Source organism: Elgaria multicarinata, chromosome 15 (assembly GCF_023053635.1).
Source record: "Elgaria multicarinata webbii isolate HBS135686 ecotype San Diego chromosome 15, rElgMul1.1.pri, whole genome shotgun sequence".
NCBI lineage: Eukaryota > Metazoa > Chordata > Lepidosauria > Squamata > Anguidae > Elgaria > Elgaria multicarinata.
Genome location: NC_086185.1, coordinates 160,079 through 180,395, shown reverse-complemented (window position 1 = coordinate 180,395; position 20,317 = coordinate 160,079). Strand labels below are relative to the sequence as shown.

Here is a 20,317-nt window from a genome sequence, read left to right as displayed (position 1 = left end):
CAGGCCTTATTTATACTCAAAACCTTCAAGCATAGAGCCCCTGATACACTGGAGCCTTGTTTGATTTGTACCCTTAGTTACCCCGTTATTCAGCATCGCAAACAAATCAAGCCCTTTTACAGTTGCCACAGTTAGGGCATGACCCAGTTGTGGGTCACAGCCGCCAAGGCAAGATGACTGGTCCACCCTGGTCCGCTCCACAGCCGTGGGATCGTGGTGTGACTTTTCAACTGATCTTTGTCACCTTGGTCTCTCTCTCCCTCTCTCTCTTAGGGAGACATTTATAAAGCTGGTGTCAAAGAACTTGAACAGCAACAATCCGTGCTCTACTTCATGCTCTAATCCGTGCACAGTTGGTGACGTGGCCTCTACATCTGGGGATCCAAACAATGGAGAAACCCATTTACAGAGGTATGGAAGAAGCATGGTCTCTGCTCTGCTGGCTTCTGAAGTAAACAAACGACTTTTAAAGATGCAGCTCCAGCTGTAGTGGTTCAGCTTGAAGCATCTGCAAATCTCCTCTGTTGTAGCCGTGGTGCTAGCAATGCTGTGCCAAGTTCCATGTTGTGTGTGTGGAGCTTGCACAGCAGAAAGAAATACGAGAGCCACGTGTGTCGTAATGGTAACGCTTCCACTGGAAAGCCGTCTGTCTTGCCTTCTGTCACTGATACCATCCTGAGGGCTGCTGCTTGGGAGCCTCCTCAAAGCGTTGCAGAGTAAGATGTGAAGGGCAAGGCCTGTTGGGTGCCTTGGAGTGTTCCAGCTCCTTAGCAGCACATTGATCCGAGGCTGTGCTTTCGTGGGAGCCCAGTGAATATGTACAACCACAAGTACACCCATTCCCTAGAATCTCCCCCCAAATCCCCCATTGTGAGTGGGCTGAATCCTCTCAGGGAATGATAGCTGTTACCAAGCATAATTACAGGGTTTTGCATAAGTCATGGGAAAACAGTCCAAAAGTCAGCTGTGGTTACTTGAATTCTGCAACCTTTCTAGAGTGCAGATGGGGAAAGAAGATACGGCGCTATTTGGAATGCCTGAAATAGCAGTACTGTACTTGAATTCCGCAAGCCTTCTCGTTACGCAGAGGGGCAAAGAATCCACTATCACTAGAAATCCTGCACAGGCCCTGCTCTGGCTTCTGAGATCTTGCCGGGCACGGCCAAGAGACTATCAAGTCTACCCTTAGCCAGTTTTAGGACTAGAAACTTTTTCTTTTGAAAGCAGAGATTCTCCGAGTGCTGAGCGCTGTGCTTCGGAAGCTTGTAGAGTTGGGGGCAGTGAGGAGGCCTTCTGTGATGAGGAGTCCCTACAGCATGACAGTGAGGAGGATGGAGAAGATGTATATCATGTGCATCCAGCAGGTAAAGTTGCGTTCCTATTGCTGGTGATCCAGCTCTTTTCTCTCGTGTCCAGACTGGAAAACCTGGCCATGGTGGAGAGCCGGGGAGGGCTGTTTTCTCTGCCTGCTGCCTTTTACACGGAGAGTCCTGATTCAAGTGGCCTTTCCCTAAATAGATAAACCTCATGAGGGTTTCACTGAATTTTACAGCCTTGACCTGCTTTTCTTAATACTCAACCGGGTTGTGGCGACTCATGATCCAAACAGTGTAGATCTCAGCGCTTCGCAGGTCTTTTTCAAAAGGCCCAGAGGGCTCTGGAAAAGGGCCCCTTGGATTGACGGCCATCATGGAACGTGCTTGTCTGAATCATCCCATCCTGCTTGCCAGTAGAGTATAGTGGGGACCTGCTTTTTGCTGCATCAGGCTTTCTCGGTCTTTGTTGTTCTGGGCAGATTTCTTCTCTCGCAGATTAACGGGGAGAGGGGGAAGGAAGGGCAGAGGGAAATGCATGTAATGGGCCAATCAATCCAGCAAAGAATCCGGAAGCAGAAGGCCCAGTAGAAATCGCAGGATGAAAAGCCTCTGTGTGGAGAAGCCCTAAGGTGCCCCCACTTGCTTCATAAGCTCTTCCTCAAGCCATGTTCACGCTCTTTAGTGTGAAAATGTTGAAGTTCTCTGTGGTTGACTGTTTTGTTAATTTGCGCTATCACTGAATCACTGCATGTGTTTTTGAAGTTCCTGAAAAGAGTGGCCTTCAACCAGGTTTTGGGTCTTTCAGGAATCATTTTAACACGAATTGGATACTATACCATTCCATCCATGGAAGAGCTGGCCCAAATGACAAGCGACCAAGGAGAGTGCATTGTGACCAATTTCACCATTGGCCGGAAAGGTGAGGATGGACCCTGGGTCTGATCCAGCCTGGCAATTCTTATGTTCTTATGTTCTCGTGTATGCTTTAAAGTGGGCTCCTGCATTGAGTAGGGGGTTGGACTCCATGGCTTTATAGGCCCCTTCCACTCTACTATTCTATGATTCTAGTTTTGCCTAGTGGTTGCAAAAGATTTACCCCAAAGCACCTTAATTTACCTTCATCTTCATTAATTTAAAATTAATGTCTAAAATTACCTAGCTGCACCAGTGCTTATTGAGGTGTAAAAGGCCCTCTGCATGTTCTCAGAAGCACTCTCCTCTTTCATCACTTTGCTTGCTCCAAGGCTGACCTCTGGCACATGCTTACACTACATTTCTAAGACACATGTAGCTGTGTGCGCAGGATGATTTTGGTGTATCGTCGCAGCCATCCAGTTTGGGCTGACCCCGTGCTAATCATCGTCTTCTATCTAGGCTATGGCTCAATCTACTTCGAAGGCGAAGTCAACCTGACCAACTTGAACCTAGATGAGATTGTGGGCATCTGCAGGAAATACGTTGTCATCTACCCAGATGCCAGATTGGCTCCACCCTTCGGGCAAGGTTTAAATCGGTAATGCAGAGCTCCCGTTCGTGAAGTTTAATTGCAGGTGTATTTGCGTTCCAGGTCTCCAACCCTCTGTTTTTTTAACAGGCGAGCCGAAATTACGTTGGATGAATACTGGCCCACTGACAAAACCTCAGGTGGCTTGATAAAGAGCCCAAGCCAGCTTGCAAAATTGAAATATGAAAATACCTTAGAGGCCTACTGTCGGAAATGTGGTGTCCAGTTCCTGGAGTACCGGCCCGAAACTGGTTCGTTGGTATTCAAGGTAAACCCCGTTGCTTGTGAATAGATCAAAGGAGCTCCCATGCTGAAGCTCTAGCATCTACTCCTTTTCCTTATGGCCTGTAAGATTTTAAAGCAGACTCCAAAAGTGCGGAGGGAGGATCGCTTCACAGGGTTTAGAAAACATGCTCGTTTTGTTGACTACAATCTTCAGAGACTGTCTGCAAGCAACTATCGTAACTTGATAGGCTGGATTTTGTCTTCTCTTAGTCATAGCCAAAAGGTCTTTTCTGATTTGCAAAATTAGTCATAGCTTTTGTTTCTGTCCAGGTGCCTCACTTCTCAAAATACTGTCTTGTAGTTCTTGCACTTCTCTTGCACATTATCTTATATCAAGCCTATAATATTGGGGGTGGGGGGGGGTGTCGGTGTTCCTTTCCCCCTTATGGTAGAAGGTTATTTGTGGCTGGAAAAGAATGGCTTGCCTAAGGCGGCCACCAGAAGTTAACGCTGTTCAAAAACATGGGTGTTCTGTGCCTGGTTGGGCAAAGACAGCATTGGCTGGTTGCCGTTTTAGTGGATTTGGGCTGATGTCCACAGTAATTCTGGGCTTACAAGCAGTGCCCCTAGCGTCGTGACACCCCACCCCCCGGCTTTGCCTCTTTGGGTGTGCTTCAGCTGGTGAGTTCTCTGCTTCCGTATCCCCACTGTGTGAAGTGCTGGCAGACTGCAGGGCCAGTTTTGAAAACCAGGTTTGCCATTGCCCTGTAGTACCCAGACGGAAGCAGGAGAATGAACAGACGCTCCTGAATGTTTGTGAAGTAAAAATGACACGGCAGCTCTGCATGTCTGTCATTTAGAAAGACAACTGTATTGGCCATAGAGCAGCGTGAAGGCTGGGAAGAGAATAATCCCTGAGAAGTTAATAGTAGCCTCCTCTGTTCCCTGACAGCAACCAGTTAGCACACTTTGTTCACTCACATGGCCAAGATGGCTTCCTACACTATAAGATTACCAGCTAAAAGGAATCCCCTTGAAAGCGCTCAGCCGGCACCGAACACGCTTATCTCGGACATGGGGCAAGCATTAATGGCTAGTCCTGAATCTGCCAGGGCAGTCGCCTCAAGTTTGCATCGCATGTGTCTTTTTTCAGAGAACGAATTCAGCTGCCGTGAAGGCATTGACTACGGCCACTCACCACAAGATGACCCTTTGCCCTGCAGTCAGACTTCGTCCAAAACCTTTGCAAAGAATGCACCCTTCTAAATCCCGCGACAAAGATGGCCTACAGGAAGTTGTGCAAGCCCGGTCAAACCAGGATTTCGTGCCCAAGTAAGTGCTATGTCTCTATTTTTTCTGTGTGATGGATATTGGGAGAATATGCAAACCTGGTGAGATTCATGGTGGTCTTAAACCATCTCCCGTTCTGGGTTTAATCTAGAACAGCGTGGCTCTTCTTTGATTCCGTTAGTGCTCACTACTCCATTCAAGATCACGTTTGGTGCCCGCATACTTGAGTCAGCTCTGCGACTCCTTGTTCTAAAGGCTTCCCTCAAACTTTGTGAAGGCTGTTTCCATTTTCATCTTTCTAACTGGAGATAATTATGTTGTGTGCAGATGTTGAACAGTTCCATATGGAGCTCTAGTTCTCAACCTCGTACTACCTGAGGCACGCCTTTTGACACCATCTCAAAATGTAAAACACATTGTGTGTGTGTGTGTGTTTTTTTTACAGTTTTTAAAATACCGTCTCTCTCTTTCACTCCTAGAAAAGATCTGATTCCTAGTTGGCTGAACTCTAGGTCCTGCAGTATTGCATTCTGCACTTCTGGCTATTACAGAAATAGGTCAGATCACCAGTCCAGTTGCTAGTCCTCACATGAGCAGACTCAGTGAAGCAATAGAACTAAGATAAGTATGGACTTGCCAAGTTCCCATTGATTCACTGTGTCGACTCCAGTTGGGAGTAACAATTGGATTTAGGTCATTATCTCCCTTTCAAAAGAGAAACCAATAACAGAATAAGGATGTTTCTCTAATGTACCAGAGTTTGCTACATCCCATACACTAATGTACCCAGGGCCAGGGCCAATCTATTTTGCGACCTAGGCAGGCACGCTGTTCTGAAGCCGCCCCCCAACCCCAGCGTCCTGGATTCGAAGATGATGCTCCCCCCACCCGTGCCAATCGGGACATATGAAATGGCCTCTTAAGAGGCCCTTTCAGAGGTCCCGATTGGCACAGGTGGGGTGGGGTGGGAGGGTCTTCTTGGCCTCCATAAAGGGTGTCTATTCAGACTCACCACTAGTATAGGTGGGAGGCAATCTGGGGGTGCACTGGAAATTGGCTAGCCCTGGCGATGGTTTATGAGTTAAGAGCAGATACTGACAAGGACAGGCTTTGCCACACCTTTATTGTCTTAGCTAACTTGAAAAACAAACAGAACTTTTAGGGTTCACAATGGAGGATGAAGGCAACGGCTGGGGGAGGAGCCCTCCCAATCTGCTTTTAGCACAATGGACGTATTCCTTCAGTTGTCAGGATGTCTTTAGGATGTCTTTAAGCACCACTGTTCTCTCTCCTATCAATTACAGCTGGACTAGATAGGATGGAAGTGGTGAGTCTACTGCATGGGGACATCCAGAGTATTGCATAGTGATGTTGGACGCAGTGGTTTCCAATCTTAAGCCTGAGTGGTGGCACCAAACATAAAAGTTTCATTATGCGAATCATCGTATTAGGTGATTTGTGAGAGAATTTCCACCTCCCCACTAAAGGTGAAGATTCAGGAACTCCAGTAACAACTTAGTGTGGAATTCAGGGCTTCTTTAGGGCTTCTCGACATGACCATTTCTTCCCAGAACTGTTCTGTTGTTTCTGCTCCCTCTTTCAGGGAGGGGCCTCTACACTGGCTGGTTTTATCCTGGGTCTTTCCATTTCTTTTCTTTCCATGGAGAGGCAGGGCCGGTGCCAGACTATTTTGCGCCCTAGGCAAGGTGAGCTACTTTCACACACACACACACACAAAATGCCAACTTTGATTTTTAAGAATATATGTTTCCTGGAAAAAATAAGAAGCACAAAACTTGAAACTGCTACATTGATTTTAAAGTGCAAGAAATACGTCATGCCAATTATAGCAAACAAATTGCAAAGGAACGTCTATGGGTCTAAAATGCATTATTTAATAGGAATATCACCTCCAAATCATCCCCCCCAACTCACATGCACACGCACTCAGCATCACTCACTCCAAACAAACACACGCATGAACACAGGCATTCACTCAAAGACCCCATGCACCCCATTCACCCATACATTCTCTCTCTCTCTCTCTCTCTCTCTCTCTCTCTCTCTCTCTCTCTCTCTCTCTCTCTCTCTCTCTCTCTCTCTCTCTTCTGGGCGCGTCCTGGAAGTCTGAACGTGGAGCCACTCCACCTCCACCTCCACCCCAGTGTCCCTGGCTTTGCTTCAGCTGGGCGGGCGCAGGGCGCCATCTCGCCCGCCCAGGCCCAACTGAATCCTCAGGCCAGGCCGGCTCACAGCCAACACGCGTGAGTGCTGCGCTGGGCCCGGCGCCCCTCTTAGCTTGGCGCTCTAGGTGGCCACCCGAGTGGCCTCTATGGTAGCACCGGCCCTGTGGAGAGGCAGCACCTCTCCTGAGCAGAAATGGTCCTGTGGAGGAGCCAGTCAAAATCAGCCTCTATCAAGTACTGTGATGGTTTCAGGTTGTATCTAGGACTCTCTCGATGGTTGCTAGGATAAAGAAACAAATGCTTGATACACCATTTTTTAAAAAATATTAAATTCAGCTGATACTCAGAACTAAATGCAGACAGATTGCATAGCTTGAACACCAGCTGCACCCCTGCACCCCCATTTCTAAAGCAAAGTGTTCTCCCGTATGTACCTACTCAGACCCTTCAGTCCTCTTCGGAGGCATTTCTAAAAATGCCCCTGACAAAGGAGGCGGGACGGGAGGCTACAAGTGAGGCAGAGGCCTTCCGATTTGGGGAATGGGTTCGCCTGGGACCTACATTGTTATCTTTTTGGCACCAGGCAAAGACATTTCTTTTCTCACAGCCATTTTAGAGTTTAGTTTTTAGATTTTATGGCTAGATTTTAGTTTTATATTTTTTAAAAAGATTGATTCCTACACCCTTTGTTTTCTGCATTATATTTTATTCTGTTTGTAATCTGCCCAAAGAACATCTGTTATTGGTCAAATTAAAAATAGAATACATAGGGAGGGCTGGGGGGGGGGCGGTGGCTCTGGGGGCCCTCCACTGAGGCCCAACACTGCCACGCCCTAGTTCATTCCCCAGGCTGCATCATAGAACTGGAAGGGGCTTTCTAGGCCAGGGCGTTCGACCCACTCCTCAGCGCCAGTGCAGGAATCCCTCTTAGAGCATCGCTGCCAGATGGTGGTCAGTCTCTGGTTGACTACTCCAGTGATAGGGAGCCCACTGCCTCCCAAGACAGTTGGTTCCCTTCTCTGACTGCTCTAACCAGTAGAGAAATTTCCCTGTTATTCAGCCAGAATCCTTTTTATACTGTATTTCGTAATTGTGTTTTAACCTGTTGGGTGTTTTACTGTGGTTTTAATTTTTGTGAACCGCCCAGAGAGCTTCGGCTATTGGGCGGTATAAAAATGTAATAAATAATATAAATAATAAATAGAATCCGCACTTGGATGACAGAGAACATGTTTTGGCCTCCTTTGTGTGACAATGCTTTAGGTACTTGAAAAGTGCTATCTAACCCTCCTCATCTTTCTCTTCTCAAGGCCAGTTCTTTGAATATTGCCATTCCAATTATGAGCCATCTCACTGGAGGCAGCCCTCACGGGATGACACATGCACAGGTCCCAGCACCAACTGAAGAGGTGGACTCATTCCGTGGCCCACCCCACTCCACCCCCCGAAGCAAGCAGACAGCTCAGAAACGTCTCCAAAGACTTCATTCCCAGCCCTTGGCGACTCACGACATGAATGGAACTCCACCATTGTGGGCCAATCCCTGGAAGTGCCGCTCTCCACGCTCTTGCTGGTTGTGGTGCTAGTAGTGGTAGGAGGCTTCCGGCTCCCAACAGATTCTGGCTCAAACTCAGAGGACAGGATGGGGGTGGGATCATGTGCAGAGTAAATATCACATCCGCACCAGAGGCAAGCCTGCCTTGGAGAGGCATTTTTGGCAGGTCCTAGAGTGATCTGCTGTGAAAGCCTTGCATGAAACAGCTGAACTATGCAGGGGAGGAAGATGGAGCTCAGAGGCGATGTAGCGATGCCAGGGGCAGCTGGGCTCCCACTTACGCACATTTTCTGTGGATTGTAGCTGTGCTGAGATAAGCCAACCACAGATATGCAAAAGCAGAACGAGAACAGCAACAAGAAAGGCCACACCTCTGACTTTGTTATAGCAATTTAATTTAACACGCTTGAGAGCTACAGCCGTTAAATAAAACAAAATTACATGATATCTTTCTGTTGTATCTCCTTGGAAAAAGTGTTATTTCAATTCCCTTGTATCTGAGATGAATTGCTGGGGGAATTTCACGGTTGGCAAATAAGGGCTGAAGGGTGCGCATGTGTAAATGTTGCATGCGCGCTGGACTTCAATACTGCGCTGGCCAGAGACAACCTTAATCTGGCGTTGACATTTGGCCAATGTGTTACTTGCTCTTGGCTTAACAGTAGTTTTAACCACTATACAGTAAAAGGAATTTAAAATGATTTGGGAGAAATGTAACTTTGAGACAGAGGAGTCACGAAGCAATACGATCAGTAAAATTTAACTGAGTTCTACAACAGGATTGTAGCCTCTGTCTTTTAAGACTCCGCTGTTCCGTTCATAACCCGAATAATAAATTTAGTAATAAAGTTTAATGACACAAAAGTTAGACCTAAAAGCAGTGCAAAGTCCTAAGATCACCTTTGCACCTTTGAGACATTCCTCCACTATCAATGTAGGTCAGAAAGCAAAGAACCATTTTATTATTTCACGTGTGTTCTTGCCAATGTGGAAATCCTTCAGAAGCATGTTCACTACGTCGTAGAACTGGTTGTCATAAGCTAGCTTGTAATACACATCGATATCATCACAATAGGTCAACAGCTTCTTCAGGTTTTTTAGAGCCGGTTCATTGCCTGCACGCTGCTTGAACCTGAAAGAGATGGTCATACTGTTAACAGATGTCCTCACCCCCTCTGCTTCCATCCTACGGCCAGCCTCTCCATTAGTTCAACCTAGTGCCGAAAGAATGAGATCTACCCCCTTTCAGTACGTACTCTGAAGGACTTGAAGACATGAAGCCAGTATCCCAATGATACAGAAAACCTGATTTGGGAGAAGTCTCCCCACTGGAGAATTGGGCTTCAAATGGTTCACTTGGTTGCAGAGGACTTACTCCTGGGCCATTTCCTCAAAGGTGCTCGCCTTGAGCAGGCCACGCTGCTTGCACTCCTCCAGGTAGCTGAAGTCCTCCTTTACAGTCACTTGCTGATACAGGACTTCAGCCCAGTCCGGAACGAAGTCATAGGCCTCAGCCACGACTGCCGCCTAGCGAGAGATTGGGAGTGGAGAGGGAAGAGATTCCAGTTGGAGCAGGAGCAGGAGCATGCTAGGAGCTGCACGCTGCCCCCTGCCAACAAAAGGACTCTGCCCACTAAGGCTCTCTGTCCATCGTACTGAGATCCTGACTGCATGTCACATTCACAGCATGAAAAGTAGCCAGGCTCTCAGAAAGAACAAGGAAAGTGTCTGGGCCCACAACAGGACCGAGCTCCAATCAAGCTCTTGCAAGGAAAAATACTCAAGATCCAACAATAGCTGTAAGCTGTTCCCGATGGTGAAAGCTCTCCTGTCCTCTTCGTCACCGGGTAGAACCTGGGCAGGGACATGGCACATTCCAGCAGGCTCTTCTGGCTCAGGTTGATCTGCAACAGGACAGCCTTGGTTTGGGTCCAGGCTACCTGCGGGGTCACCTTCACCTGTACAATCCACCTCGCACACTCAGGTTCTCTGGGAAGAATTTCCATCAGCGAGCCAAAATTAGGCTGACATGTATTACCCAGAGGACCTCTTCTGCTTCTCCCAGACTGTGGCATGGCCTGCCGGAGGAGATTCGTCAACTTAACAGTCTTTTAGCATTTAAGAAAGCTATAAAGACGGATCTCAGGCATATCCAGTGGAGTCTTAGGATGTTTTTAGGATGTTTTAACAGTGTATACTATGTTTTTAATCAGTATTTTATACTTACTGTCGTTCCCCACCTTGATCCAAACGGAGAGGCAGGTAAGAGATAAAATTATCGTTATTCCCAACCTGCTGCACTCCAGATCTTTGGACTAACTGTCACCAGCCCCAGCCAGCATGGGCAATGGTCAGAAATGGTCAGTGGGAGCTGTAGTCCAAACCATCTGGACAGCACCAGGTTGGGAAGGCTGCAACAGGGCAACTGGATACATAGGTTTGGATTTGCATGGGCAGAGCAGACTGTGATTTGGAGCTGCAAATAGGAGGGTTTTTCCCCACCACCAAAGGTGCAGCATGCGAAGCTGAAAGTAACAACGAGGGCCTGAGCTAGTTCTCCCCTTCAGACACAATGGGAGTTCTTCTGCAAATCCTGGATGGAGGGTCAGTGACCTTCACTAATGCAAATGCTTTACCGATAGGAATAGTTCTCTGGCGTAGTGGTCTACCATTGCTTGGCTCCGATGGGCCAATTCTACTGTTACTTTCTACTGTTAGTTTTACCCTACCCTGTGCCTGCTTACCCTACCCTGTACCTGTTTGCATTCTCTTCCCCTCCTTATTGTTTTACTATGATTTTATTAGATTGCAAGCCTATGCGGCAGAGTCTTGCTATTTACTGTTTTACTCTGTACAGCACCATGTACATTGATGGTGCTATATAAATAAATAAATAATAATAATAATAATAATAATAATAATAATAATAATAATAATGGGTGAGCCCAGGGTGGCTGTGTGCAAAAGGACTAGGCAGAGCGTAAAGCATGAGCGTATGCCCAGAGGTTCTCGCACCTCTTCGCATCCTGTGTGGGTAGAAAGGCAGCCACAAGAGTCAGTGTTTATGCTCCAGGTCTCCACGCCTTTGCTTGATGCACCTACTCAGGCACACTGGATTTTCTAGAGTCTAAGTGCTAAGCATATACTTAAAGTGGCAGCAAGGCGGAGCTCCTTCGTAACAGAACGTGCCACACCTGAAGAAGCTCTTGATGAAAGCCCTAACCCTCTTTATCGACGCTGCTGAGAGCTATTCCAAGGTAAAATGGAACACTGAATGGGGCTGGATGAAGGTTTAAAATAGTGATGGGAGCCTGTAGCCCTCAGCTCCCATCAGCCCCAGCCAGCATGGTAATAGATGCTGGGAGTGGTAGTCCAACAGGTTTCAATTTAAAGGTGAGCTGTGAAATGTTTGCTCCATGTGTTCTGTGGTGTGATAGTTCTTGCATCAGGTACGTGAAAAGGGCTGTGTTCTGAAGGCACTCCTCTGGAAAGGAGAGAGCAGGGTGATTGTATGACCACGGTGGGCAGCGATGCCGCCTGCTCTGTGTCAGGGGACCTACTCTGTGTCAGGGGACACACGCTCCCCCACCCCCACCCACACGGCACGTCCTCCTCCTCCACCTGAGATCGAACACCTCAGACATCCCACCGTTTCCAGGTCCGGGTGGCTCCCGCCCGGGGCTCCCCGGGACGAGCGGCAATTTACCCCAAGGCTGGGATTCAATGAGCTTCAGCTGGACCTTGGCTGCCGCCTCGTGGTTCTCCCCAATCTCCCGGCACATGCTGAAGCAGAGGGCGATCATGTTGTGCTTCTCGCTGTCTCCTGGGCGGCAGCGCTTGATGTAGTCCAGCAGCGCTGTCTTGAGGGTCCCGCTCTGCCAAAGAGGGAGGGGCGGAGAGTGAAGGCAGCGCGTGGCTTGGGACCTGGCCAGCGCCAATCCTCAGGGCAAGTGAGCTCTGGCGCTGAGCAGAGCCCTCCAACAGCAACGCCAGGCCTCACAGTCGCTTGTGAAGGAGCGTAAAGGTGGCAAGAAAACCCTAAGTGCCCTCAGCTCTGCCTTGAAGGATTCTTCTGTCTTAATTGATCGTGCCATTTTAAGCAGTTACACTGTTGAGAATTTCCAGAATGAGCGCAGAAGAATTCTGGAACAGCTGCAGGAGAGACGCGCTTTTTCCGTGGCACGGGGAGTGGCAGAACTTGCAGAGTTGCCTGTGGACAACGTTGTTATCCAAGAGGTGTGCTGTAGTCCGTGTGGGTCCAAGGAATGTCTGGACACATGTTTGGAGCCGCCTGGGGCGGGCGCTCCAGAAAGCATAGGAATTTCCCCGAGCATCTTGCCTGTCCGTTTGGCATGGGGTCAGGGTGGGGTGGGGGTTCTCCCAGGCGGCAGGTGCTTCAGGATTGGCCTCCCCCCGTCCTTCTCCGTGGTGCTCTGCAGGAGCTGGGCTGTTCCTTCGGTGAGATCTCCGCCCATGATTCTGAGAAGCTGCTTCGGGTGATCCTGTCCTCCCAGCAGCCAGACAGGGGCAAGAAGGCCCAGGCCTTCCTCACCACCCAGGGGCTGGAGCCAGAGATGGTGGCGGAGCTCGTGGCTGAGGAAGTCACCCGAGAAGTGCTGGCGCCTTTGCAAGGAAAAGGTGTGTATGGGCGAGTGGGGGCTCCAGTTCATAGGCCCATAGAATAGTCGAGTTGGAAGGGGCCTGTAAGGTCATCAAGTCCAACCCCCTGCTCAATGCAGGAGCCCACCTTAAAGCATCTCTGGCAGAGGGTTCTCACTGCTGTTGGTCTGTTTGCTCCGTTCCAGGCAGTTGATTGCCAAACTCTGGGAGTCTGGCTGACATTGTGCCTCTTGATACCAACCAAAACATTGTAGTGGCCCTTTCTCGATGCTGCGTTACGTTGTCAGCTCACGTTCAGGCTGCCATCCACTGTGACTGCCTGCACCCCATCCCACCCTCTTTACATCATCATCACCACCACCACCATCATCCAATTATTTATTACTGGACATCTTTCTCAGACCCAAAGCATCTTACAACAAGAATGAAAATACTTTTAAAAATTAAAATAATAAGTCACTGCTTCTGCCATGGCCGTGGCATTTAAATGGCTTTCTTGGGCCAAGGGTAGAGCTCGTGCAACTTATGGGGGAAGAACTCCGAAACTTGCGAGAGGAGAGGCTGCCTTCGTGGCCCAGGTGCTCAGCGGAGGAATGTGCTGTGGCCGCTATGTCATTCTGGGCCTGCTGTCTGTACAGGGAAAAAGCAAGTCTTAAATCCAGCAGAGGAGAGCGAGGCGTTCCTGCAGTTGGCCAAACTGTGCCAGGACCCCACCCTGGTTGGCGTGAAGCTATTGGATAAAATTTCATCTGTCCCTCACGGGGAGCTTGCCTGCAGTAAGTGTTTATCTCTGAACGTCCAGTAATGTCACGCTTCTGAGGACTTGGGTCTTGTGACTAAGACGGCTACCCCAAACATGCGCACTTGGCCACAGATCTCGTCGCAGTCCCTGGGACGTCATGTCCGAGTACACATAGATACGACTGTGCTGTAGGAGCGACCTCGTGTCCTGACCTTTTGCTCTCTTGGCATGGTGGACATCTGGGAAATGCGATGCCAGGAGCTGCATTCGTGGAGGCCTCGGTTCACATGCTGCTGCAGTTCCCCATGCTGCACGTGTGTCTAGGGAGCAGTGCAGGTTTACCGCTTGAGCCCTTTGAGAATGTGCGAACATTCCCAGAAGGGGAAAGCGGTGGTCTCCATCTCTGACCTTCATGACTCAAGCCTGGGAACTGGGTCTCTGGGTCTCCCACAGCTGAGAGGTTGGCTGCTGGGGGTCCCATTCAGCAGACAGTAACAAGGCAGGGACTTAAATCCCGCTCTTTGGCTTTTGGGCCACAAGAACTCTGTTTTAAGCAAAATGCTTACTGATGGGAGCCCCCATTCCTCCCTCCCTTAGCTACAGAGCTCCTGATCCTCGCCCATAATTGCTTCAGCCTCACGTGTCATCTGGAAGGGATTATTCGCGTTCTCCAAGCTGCCCGAACGCTCACGGACGAACACTTAGCACCCAGCGAAGAATACGGCCTTGTGGGATGTAGAGACGGCGGCGGTGGCGGCAGCCCCAAAAGCACCCCGTGGAGGATGTTGAGCGGCTGCGGTGCCCCTTCCTCCCCCTGGTCTTTGGGGTTTTAGAGCGGCAGGCTGTTGTGGCTCCCACTGATTCCCGGAGCTCCGCTGTCTCCCTCACTGAGCAGGGAAGGCCGTGGCAAGGCAGACGCTCGCCTGCCCGCGCCTGTGCAGGGTGGCCTGTGCTCCGACACAAGTCTTGTTCTGTTGTGCTGCACGTTGACTTACGCCAGCAAGCGTCCTGCAGTGTCTCTCGTGAGAAGCAGTGCCAGGAGTCGGGCCTTGTGTGTGGAAGCGAGTGGCTCTCCACTGGTCTGGTGAGAGAGCAGCCATTGCTTCCTCCTGGCCTTGCGTTCGTTTCTTCCGTTGCTCAGTCTCTCAGCTGGGGAGTTCTTGCCTGCAGCTGGGAGGTGTCCATAGTGTCTGGAACCCCACTGAAATGGGGGAAGTGGCTGGTCAGTGGCATTCCACAGGCAGGGACTCTGTCCCAAGTGGAAGAGTGGGGCTGTCATGACACAGCACTGCTCCAACGGCAACGTGTGGGGTGACGTTTTGTGGGTTCTGAAGCTCAAGCTCTTTTCTCTCCCCAAAGGTTCGACTTCTCACTGGCATCGGCAGGTACAACGAGATGACCTACATCTTTGACTTGCTGCATGAGAAGCACCACTTTGAGGTGCTAATGAGAAAGAAGTTGGACCCGGTGGGTACAAACAACAGAATCCACCCTTCCCAGTCCAAGAGTTCCAAATTGTAGAACCTCCAGTGCCTTTGTTCTGCTTGTTTCCCTCTTCCAAAATAACCGCCCCAGTGCCTGCATTCCCACGACATATTGCCCCGTGCTACCAAACTCTCCGTCACTTGCCCATGCCCTCACCCTTGAAGGCAGGGGTGGGCAACCTCTGGCCCTCCAGGTGTATTTGGCCTACAGTTCCCCTCCCTCCGCCTTAGCCAGCAGAGCCAGTGATGAGGGACAGCAGGACTTGGAGACCTGGATATCTGCTGGAGGACCACAAGTTGCCCCACCCCCGTCTTAAGGGCAGGTTTTTCTTGCCACCTTTACGCTCCTTCACAAGCGACTGTGAGGCCTGGAGTTGCTGTTGGAGGGCTCTGCTCAGCGCCAGAGCTCACTTGCCCTGAGGATTGGCGCTGGCCAGGTCCCAAGCCACGCGCTGCCTTCACTCTCCGCCCCTCCCTCTTTGGCAGAGCGGGACCCTCAAGACGGCGCTGCTGGACTACATCAAGCGCTGCCGCCCAGGAGACAGCGAGAAGCACAACATGATCGCCCTCTGCTTCAGCATGTGCCGGGAGATTGGGGAGAACCACGAGGCGGCAGCCAAGGTCCAGCTGAAGCTCATTGAATCCCAGCCTTGGGGTAAATTGCCGCTCGTCCCGGGAAGCCCCGGGCGGGAGCCACCCGGACCTGGAAACGGTGGGATGTCTGAGGTGTTCGATCTCAGGTGGAGGAGGAGGAGGTGCCGTGGGGGTGGGTTTGAGGGGGTGTGGGTGGGGGTGGGGGAGCGTGTGTCCCCTGACACAGAGTAGGTCCCCTGACACAGAGCAGGCGGCATCGCTGCCCACCGTGGTCATACAATCACCCTGCTCTCTCCTTTCCAGAGGAGTGCCTTCAGAACACAGCCCTTTTCACGTATCTGATGCAAGAACAATCACACCACAGAACACATGGAGCAAACACTTCACAGCTCCCCTTTAAATTGAAACCTGTTGGACTACCACTCCCAGCATCTATTACCATGCTGGCTGGGGCTGATGGGAGCTGAGGGCTACAGGCTCCCATCACTATTTTAAACCTTCATCCAGCCCCATTCAGTGTTCCATTTTACCTTGGAATAGCTCTCAGCAGCGTCGATAAAGAGGGTTAGGGCTTTCATCAAGAGCTTCTTCAGGTGTGGCACGTTCTGTTACGAAGGAGCTCCGCCTTGCTGCCACTTTAAGTATATGCTTAGCACTTAGACTCTAGAAAATCCAGTGTGCCTGAGTAGGTGCATCAAGCAAAGGCGTGGAGACCTGGAGCATAAACACTGACTCTTGTGGCTGCCTTTCTACCCACACAGGATGCGAAGAGGTGCGAGAACCTCTGGGCATACGCTCATGCTTTACGCTCTGCCTAGTCCTTTTGCACACAGCCACCCTGGGCTCACCCATTATTATTATTATTATTATTATTATTATTATTATTTATTTATTTATTTATATAGCACCATCAATGTACATGGTGCTGTACAGAGTAAAACAGTAAATAGCAAGACCCTGCAGCATAGGCTTACAATCTAATAAAATCATAGTAAAACAATAAGGAGGGGAAGAGAATGCAAACAGGTACAGGGTAGGGTAAGCAGGCACAGGGTAGGGTAAAACTAACAGTAGAAAGTAACAGTAGAATTGGCCCGTCGGAGCCAAGCAATGGTAGACCACTACGCCAGAGAACTATTCCTATCGGTAAAGCATTAGCATTAGTGAAGGTCAGTGACCCTCCATCCAGGATTTGCAGAAGAACTCCCATTGTGTCTGAAGGGGAGAACTAGCTCAGGCCCTCGTTGTTACTTTCGGCTTCGCATGCTGCACCTTTGGTGGTGGGGAAAAACCCTCCTATTTGCAGCTCCAAATCACAGTCTGCTCTGCCCATGCAAATCCAAACCTGGTGTCCGGTATGTATCCAGTTGCCCTGTTGCAGCCTTCCCAACCTGGTGCTGTCCAGATGGTTTGGACTACAGCTCCCACTGACCATTTCTGACCATTGCCCATGCTGGCTGGGGCTGGTGACAGTTAGTCCAAAGATCTGGAGCGCAACAGGTTGGGAATAATGATAATTTTATCTCTTACCTGCCTCTCCGTTTGGATCAAGGTGGGGAACAACAGTAAGTATAAAATACTGATTAAAGACATAGTATACACTGTTAAAACATCCTAAGACTCCACTGGATATGCCTGAGATCCGTCTTTATAGCTTTCTTAAATGCTAAAAGACTGTTAAGTTGACGAATCTCCTCCGGCAGGCCATGCCACAGTCTGGGAGAAGCAGAAGAGGTCCTCTGGGTAATACATGTCAGCCTAATTTTGGCTCGCTGATGGAAATTCTTCCCAGAGAACCTGAGTGTGCGAGGTGGATTGTACAGGCGAAGGTGACCCCGCAGGTAGCCTGGACCCAAACCAAGGCTGTCCTGTTGCAGCTAGGTGCAGTGACTGCAGCTGCTTCCTCCTTGCTTACCTGACTCCTTCTCTTCATCCTTCCTCTTTGAGGACTTCTGTGTGCGTCAGTCCTTGCGCTGCAAGAGGCTGACAAAGCTCATTACGCTGCAGCTCCACTTCCTGAACACCAACCCCAAAACCAAGCTGATCAACCTGAGCCAGAAGAGCCTGCTGGAATGTGCCATGTCCCTGCCCAGGTTCTACCCGGTGACGAAGAGGACAGGAGAGCTTTCACCATCGGGAACAGCTTACAGCTATTGTTGGATCTTGAGTATTTTTCCTTGCAAGAGCTTGATTGGAGCTCGGTCCTGTTGTGGGCCCAGACACTTTCCTTGTTCTTTCTGAGAGCCTGGCTACTTTTCATGCTGTGAATGTGACATGCAGTCAGGATCTCAGTACGATGGACAGAGAGCCTTAGGGGGCAGAGTCCTTTTGTTGGCAGGGGGCAGCGTGCAGCTCCTAGCATGCTCCTGCTCCTGCTCCAACTGGGATCTCTTCCCTCTCCACTCCCAATCTCTCGCTAGGCGGCAGTCGTGGCTGAGGCCTATGACTTCGTTCCGGACTGGGCTGAAGTCCTGTATCAGCAAGTGACTGTAAAGGAGGACTTCAGCTACCTGGAGGAGTGCAAGCAGCGTGGCCTGCTCAAGGCGAGCACCTTTGAGGAAATGGCCCAGGAGTAAGTCCTCTGCAACCAAGTGAACCATTTGAAGCCCAATTCTCCAGTGGGGAGACTTCTCCCAAATCAGGTTTTCTGTATCATTGGGATACTGGCTTCATGTCTTCAAGTCCTTCAGAGTACGTACTGAAAGGGGGTAGATCTCATTCTTTCGGCACTAGGTTGAACTAATGGAGAGGCTGGCCGTAGGATGGAAGCAGAGGGGGTGAGGACATCTGTTAACAGTATGACCATCTCTTTCAGGTTCAAGCAGCGTGCAGGCAATGAACCGGCTCTAAAAAACCTGAAGAAGCTGTTGACCTATTGTGATGATATCGATGTGTATTACAAGCTAGCTTATGACAACCAGTTCTACGACGTAGTGAACATGCTTCTGAAGGATTTCCACATTGGCAAGAACACACGTGAAATAATAAAATGGTTCTTTGCTTTCTGACCTACATTGATAGTGGAGGAATGTCTCAAAGGTGCAAAGGTGATCTTAGGACTTTGCACTGCTTTTAGGTCTAACTTTTGTGTCATTAAACTTTATTACTAAATTTATTATTCGGGTTATGAACGGAACAGCGGAGTCTTAAAAGACAGAGGCTACAATCCTGTTGTAGAACTCCGTTAAATTTTACTGATCGTATTGCTTCGTGACTCCTCTGTCTCAAAGTTACATTTCTCCCAAATCATTTTAAATTCCTTTTACTGTATGGTGGTTAAAACTACTGTTAAGCCAAGAGCAAGTAACACACTGGCCAAATGTCAACGCCAGATTAAGGTTGTCTCTGGCCAGCGCAGTATTGAAGTCCAGTGCGCATGCAACATTTACACATGCGCACCCTTCAGCCCTTATTTGCCAACCGTGAAATTCCCCCAGCAATTCATCTCAGATACAAGGGAATTGAAATAACACTTTTTCCAAGGAGATACAACAGAAAGATATCATGTAATTTTGTTTTATTTAACGGCTGTAGCTCTCAAGCGTGTTAAATTAAATTGCTATAACAAAGTCAGAGGTGTGGCCTTTCTTGTTGCTGTTCTCGTTCTGCTTTTGCATATCTGTGGTTGGCTTATCTCAGCACAGCTACAATCCACAGAAAATGTGCGTAAGTGGGAGCCCAGCTGCCCCTGGCATCGCTACATCGCCTCTGAGCTCCATCTTCCTCCCCTGCATAGTTCAGCTGTTTCATGCAAGGCTTTCACAGCAGATCACTCTAGGACCTGCCAAAAATGCCTCTCCAAGGCAGGCTTGCCTCTGGTGCGGATGTGATATTTACTCTGCACATGATCCCACCCCCATCCTGTCCTCTGAGTTTGAGCCAGAATCTGTTGGGAGCCGGAAGCCTCCTACCACTACTAGCACCACAACCAGCAAGAGCGTGGAGAGCGGCACTTCCAGGGATTGGCCCACAATGGTGGAGTTCCATTCATGTCGTGAGTCGCCAAGGGCTGGGAATGAAGTCTTTGGAGACGTTTCTGAGCTGTCTGCTTGCTTCGGGGGGTGGAGTGGGGTGGGCCACGGAATGAGTCCACCTCTTCAGTTGGTGCTGGGACCTGTGCATGTGTCATCCCGTGAGGGCTGCCTCCAGTGAGATGGCTCATAATTGGAATGGCAATATTCAAAGAACTGGCCTTGAGAAGAGAAAGATGAGGAGGGTTAGATAGCACTTTTCAAGTACCTAAAGCATTGTCACACAAAGGAGGCCAAAACATGTTCTCTGTCATCCAAGTGCGGATTCTATTTATTATTTATTTTATTTATTACATTTTTATACCGCCCAATAGCCGAAGCTCTCTGGGCGGTTCACAAAAATTAAAACCACAGTAAAACACCCAACAGGTTAAAACACAATTACGAAATACAGTATAAAAAGGATTCTGGCTGAATAACAGGGAAATTTCTCTACTGGTTAAAGCAGTCAGAGAAGGGAACCAACTGTCTTGGGAGGCAATGGGCTCCCTATCACTGGAGTAGTCAACCAGAGACTGGACCACCATCTGGCAGCGATGCTCTAAGAGGGATTCCTGCACTGGCGCTGAGGAGTGGGTCGAACGCCCTGGCCTAGAAAGCCCCTTCCAGTTCTATGATGCAGCCTGGGGAATGAACTAGGGCGTGGCAGTGTTGGGCCTCAGTGGAGGGCCCCCAGAGCCACCGCCCCCCCCAGCCCTCCCTATGTATTCTATTTTTAATTTGACCAATAACAGATGTTCTTTGGGCAGATTACAAACAGAATAAAATAT

At 49.5% G+C, this 20,317-nt stretch overlaps 1 protein-coding gene and 1 long non-coding RNA gene across 3 annotated transcripts; one reads left to right on the top strand and one right to left on the bottom strand.

The window, feature by feature from the left end:
* Positions 1-8,454: 8,454 nt before the first annotated feature.
* On the bottom strand, positions 8,455-11,943 carry LOC134409054 (uncharacterized). 2 transcript variants are annotated; one of them, XR_010026154.1, is made up of 2 exons: positions 11,783-11,943; positions 8,455-9,208 (listed from the first exon to the last, which is right to left on the bottom strand). It is a non-coding gene; the product is annotated as an uncharacterized LOC134409054 (long non-coding RNA). The 2 variants fall into 2 exon arrangements; XR_010026155.1 differs by lacking the exon at positions 11,783-11,943 and adding an exon at positions 9,452-9,534.
* A 485-nt stretch (positions 11,944-12,428) lies between these two features.
* On the top strand, positions 12,429-19,085 carry LOC134409324 (spatacsin-like). The gene is made up of 6 exons (XM_063142033.1): positions 12,429-12,714; positions 13,335-13,472; positions 14,036-14,170; positions 14,799-14,905; positions 15,409-15,577; positions 18,332-19,085. Exons 1-6 carry the CDS (start codon positions 12,429-12,431, stop codon positions 18,364-18,366), a joined length of 870 nt encoding a protein of 289 aa, XP_062998103.1. The 3' UTR covers positions 18,367-19,085.
* Positions 19,086-20,317: the final 1,232 nt, after the last annotated feature.

Excerpts from the sequence above, each read along its gene's own strand:
- LOC134409324 (XM_063142033.1), top strand. The coding sequence starts at position 12,429 with ATGGGGTCAGGGTGGGGTGGGGGTTCTCCCAGGCGGCAGGTGCTTCAG. Across the intron at positions 13,473-14,035 it reads TCACGGGGAGCTTGCCTGCA|CTACAGAGCTCCTGATCCTC; the intron begins GTAAGTGTTTAT and ends TCCCTCCCTTAG. Across the intron at positions 14,906-15,408 it reads TGAGAAAGAAGTTGGACCCG|AGCGGGACCCTCAAGACGGC; the intron begins GTGGGTACAAAC and ends CCTCTTTGGCAG.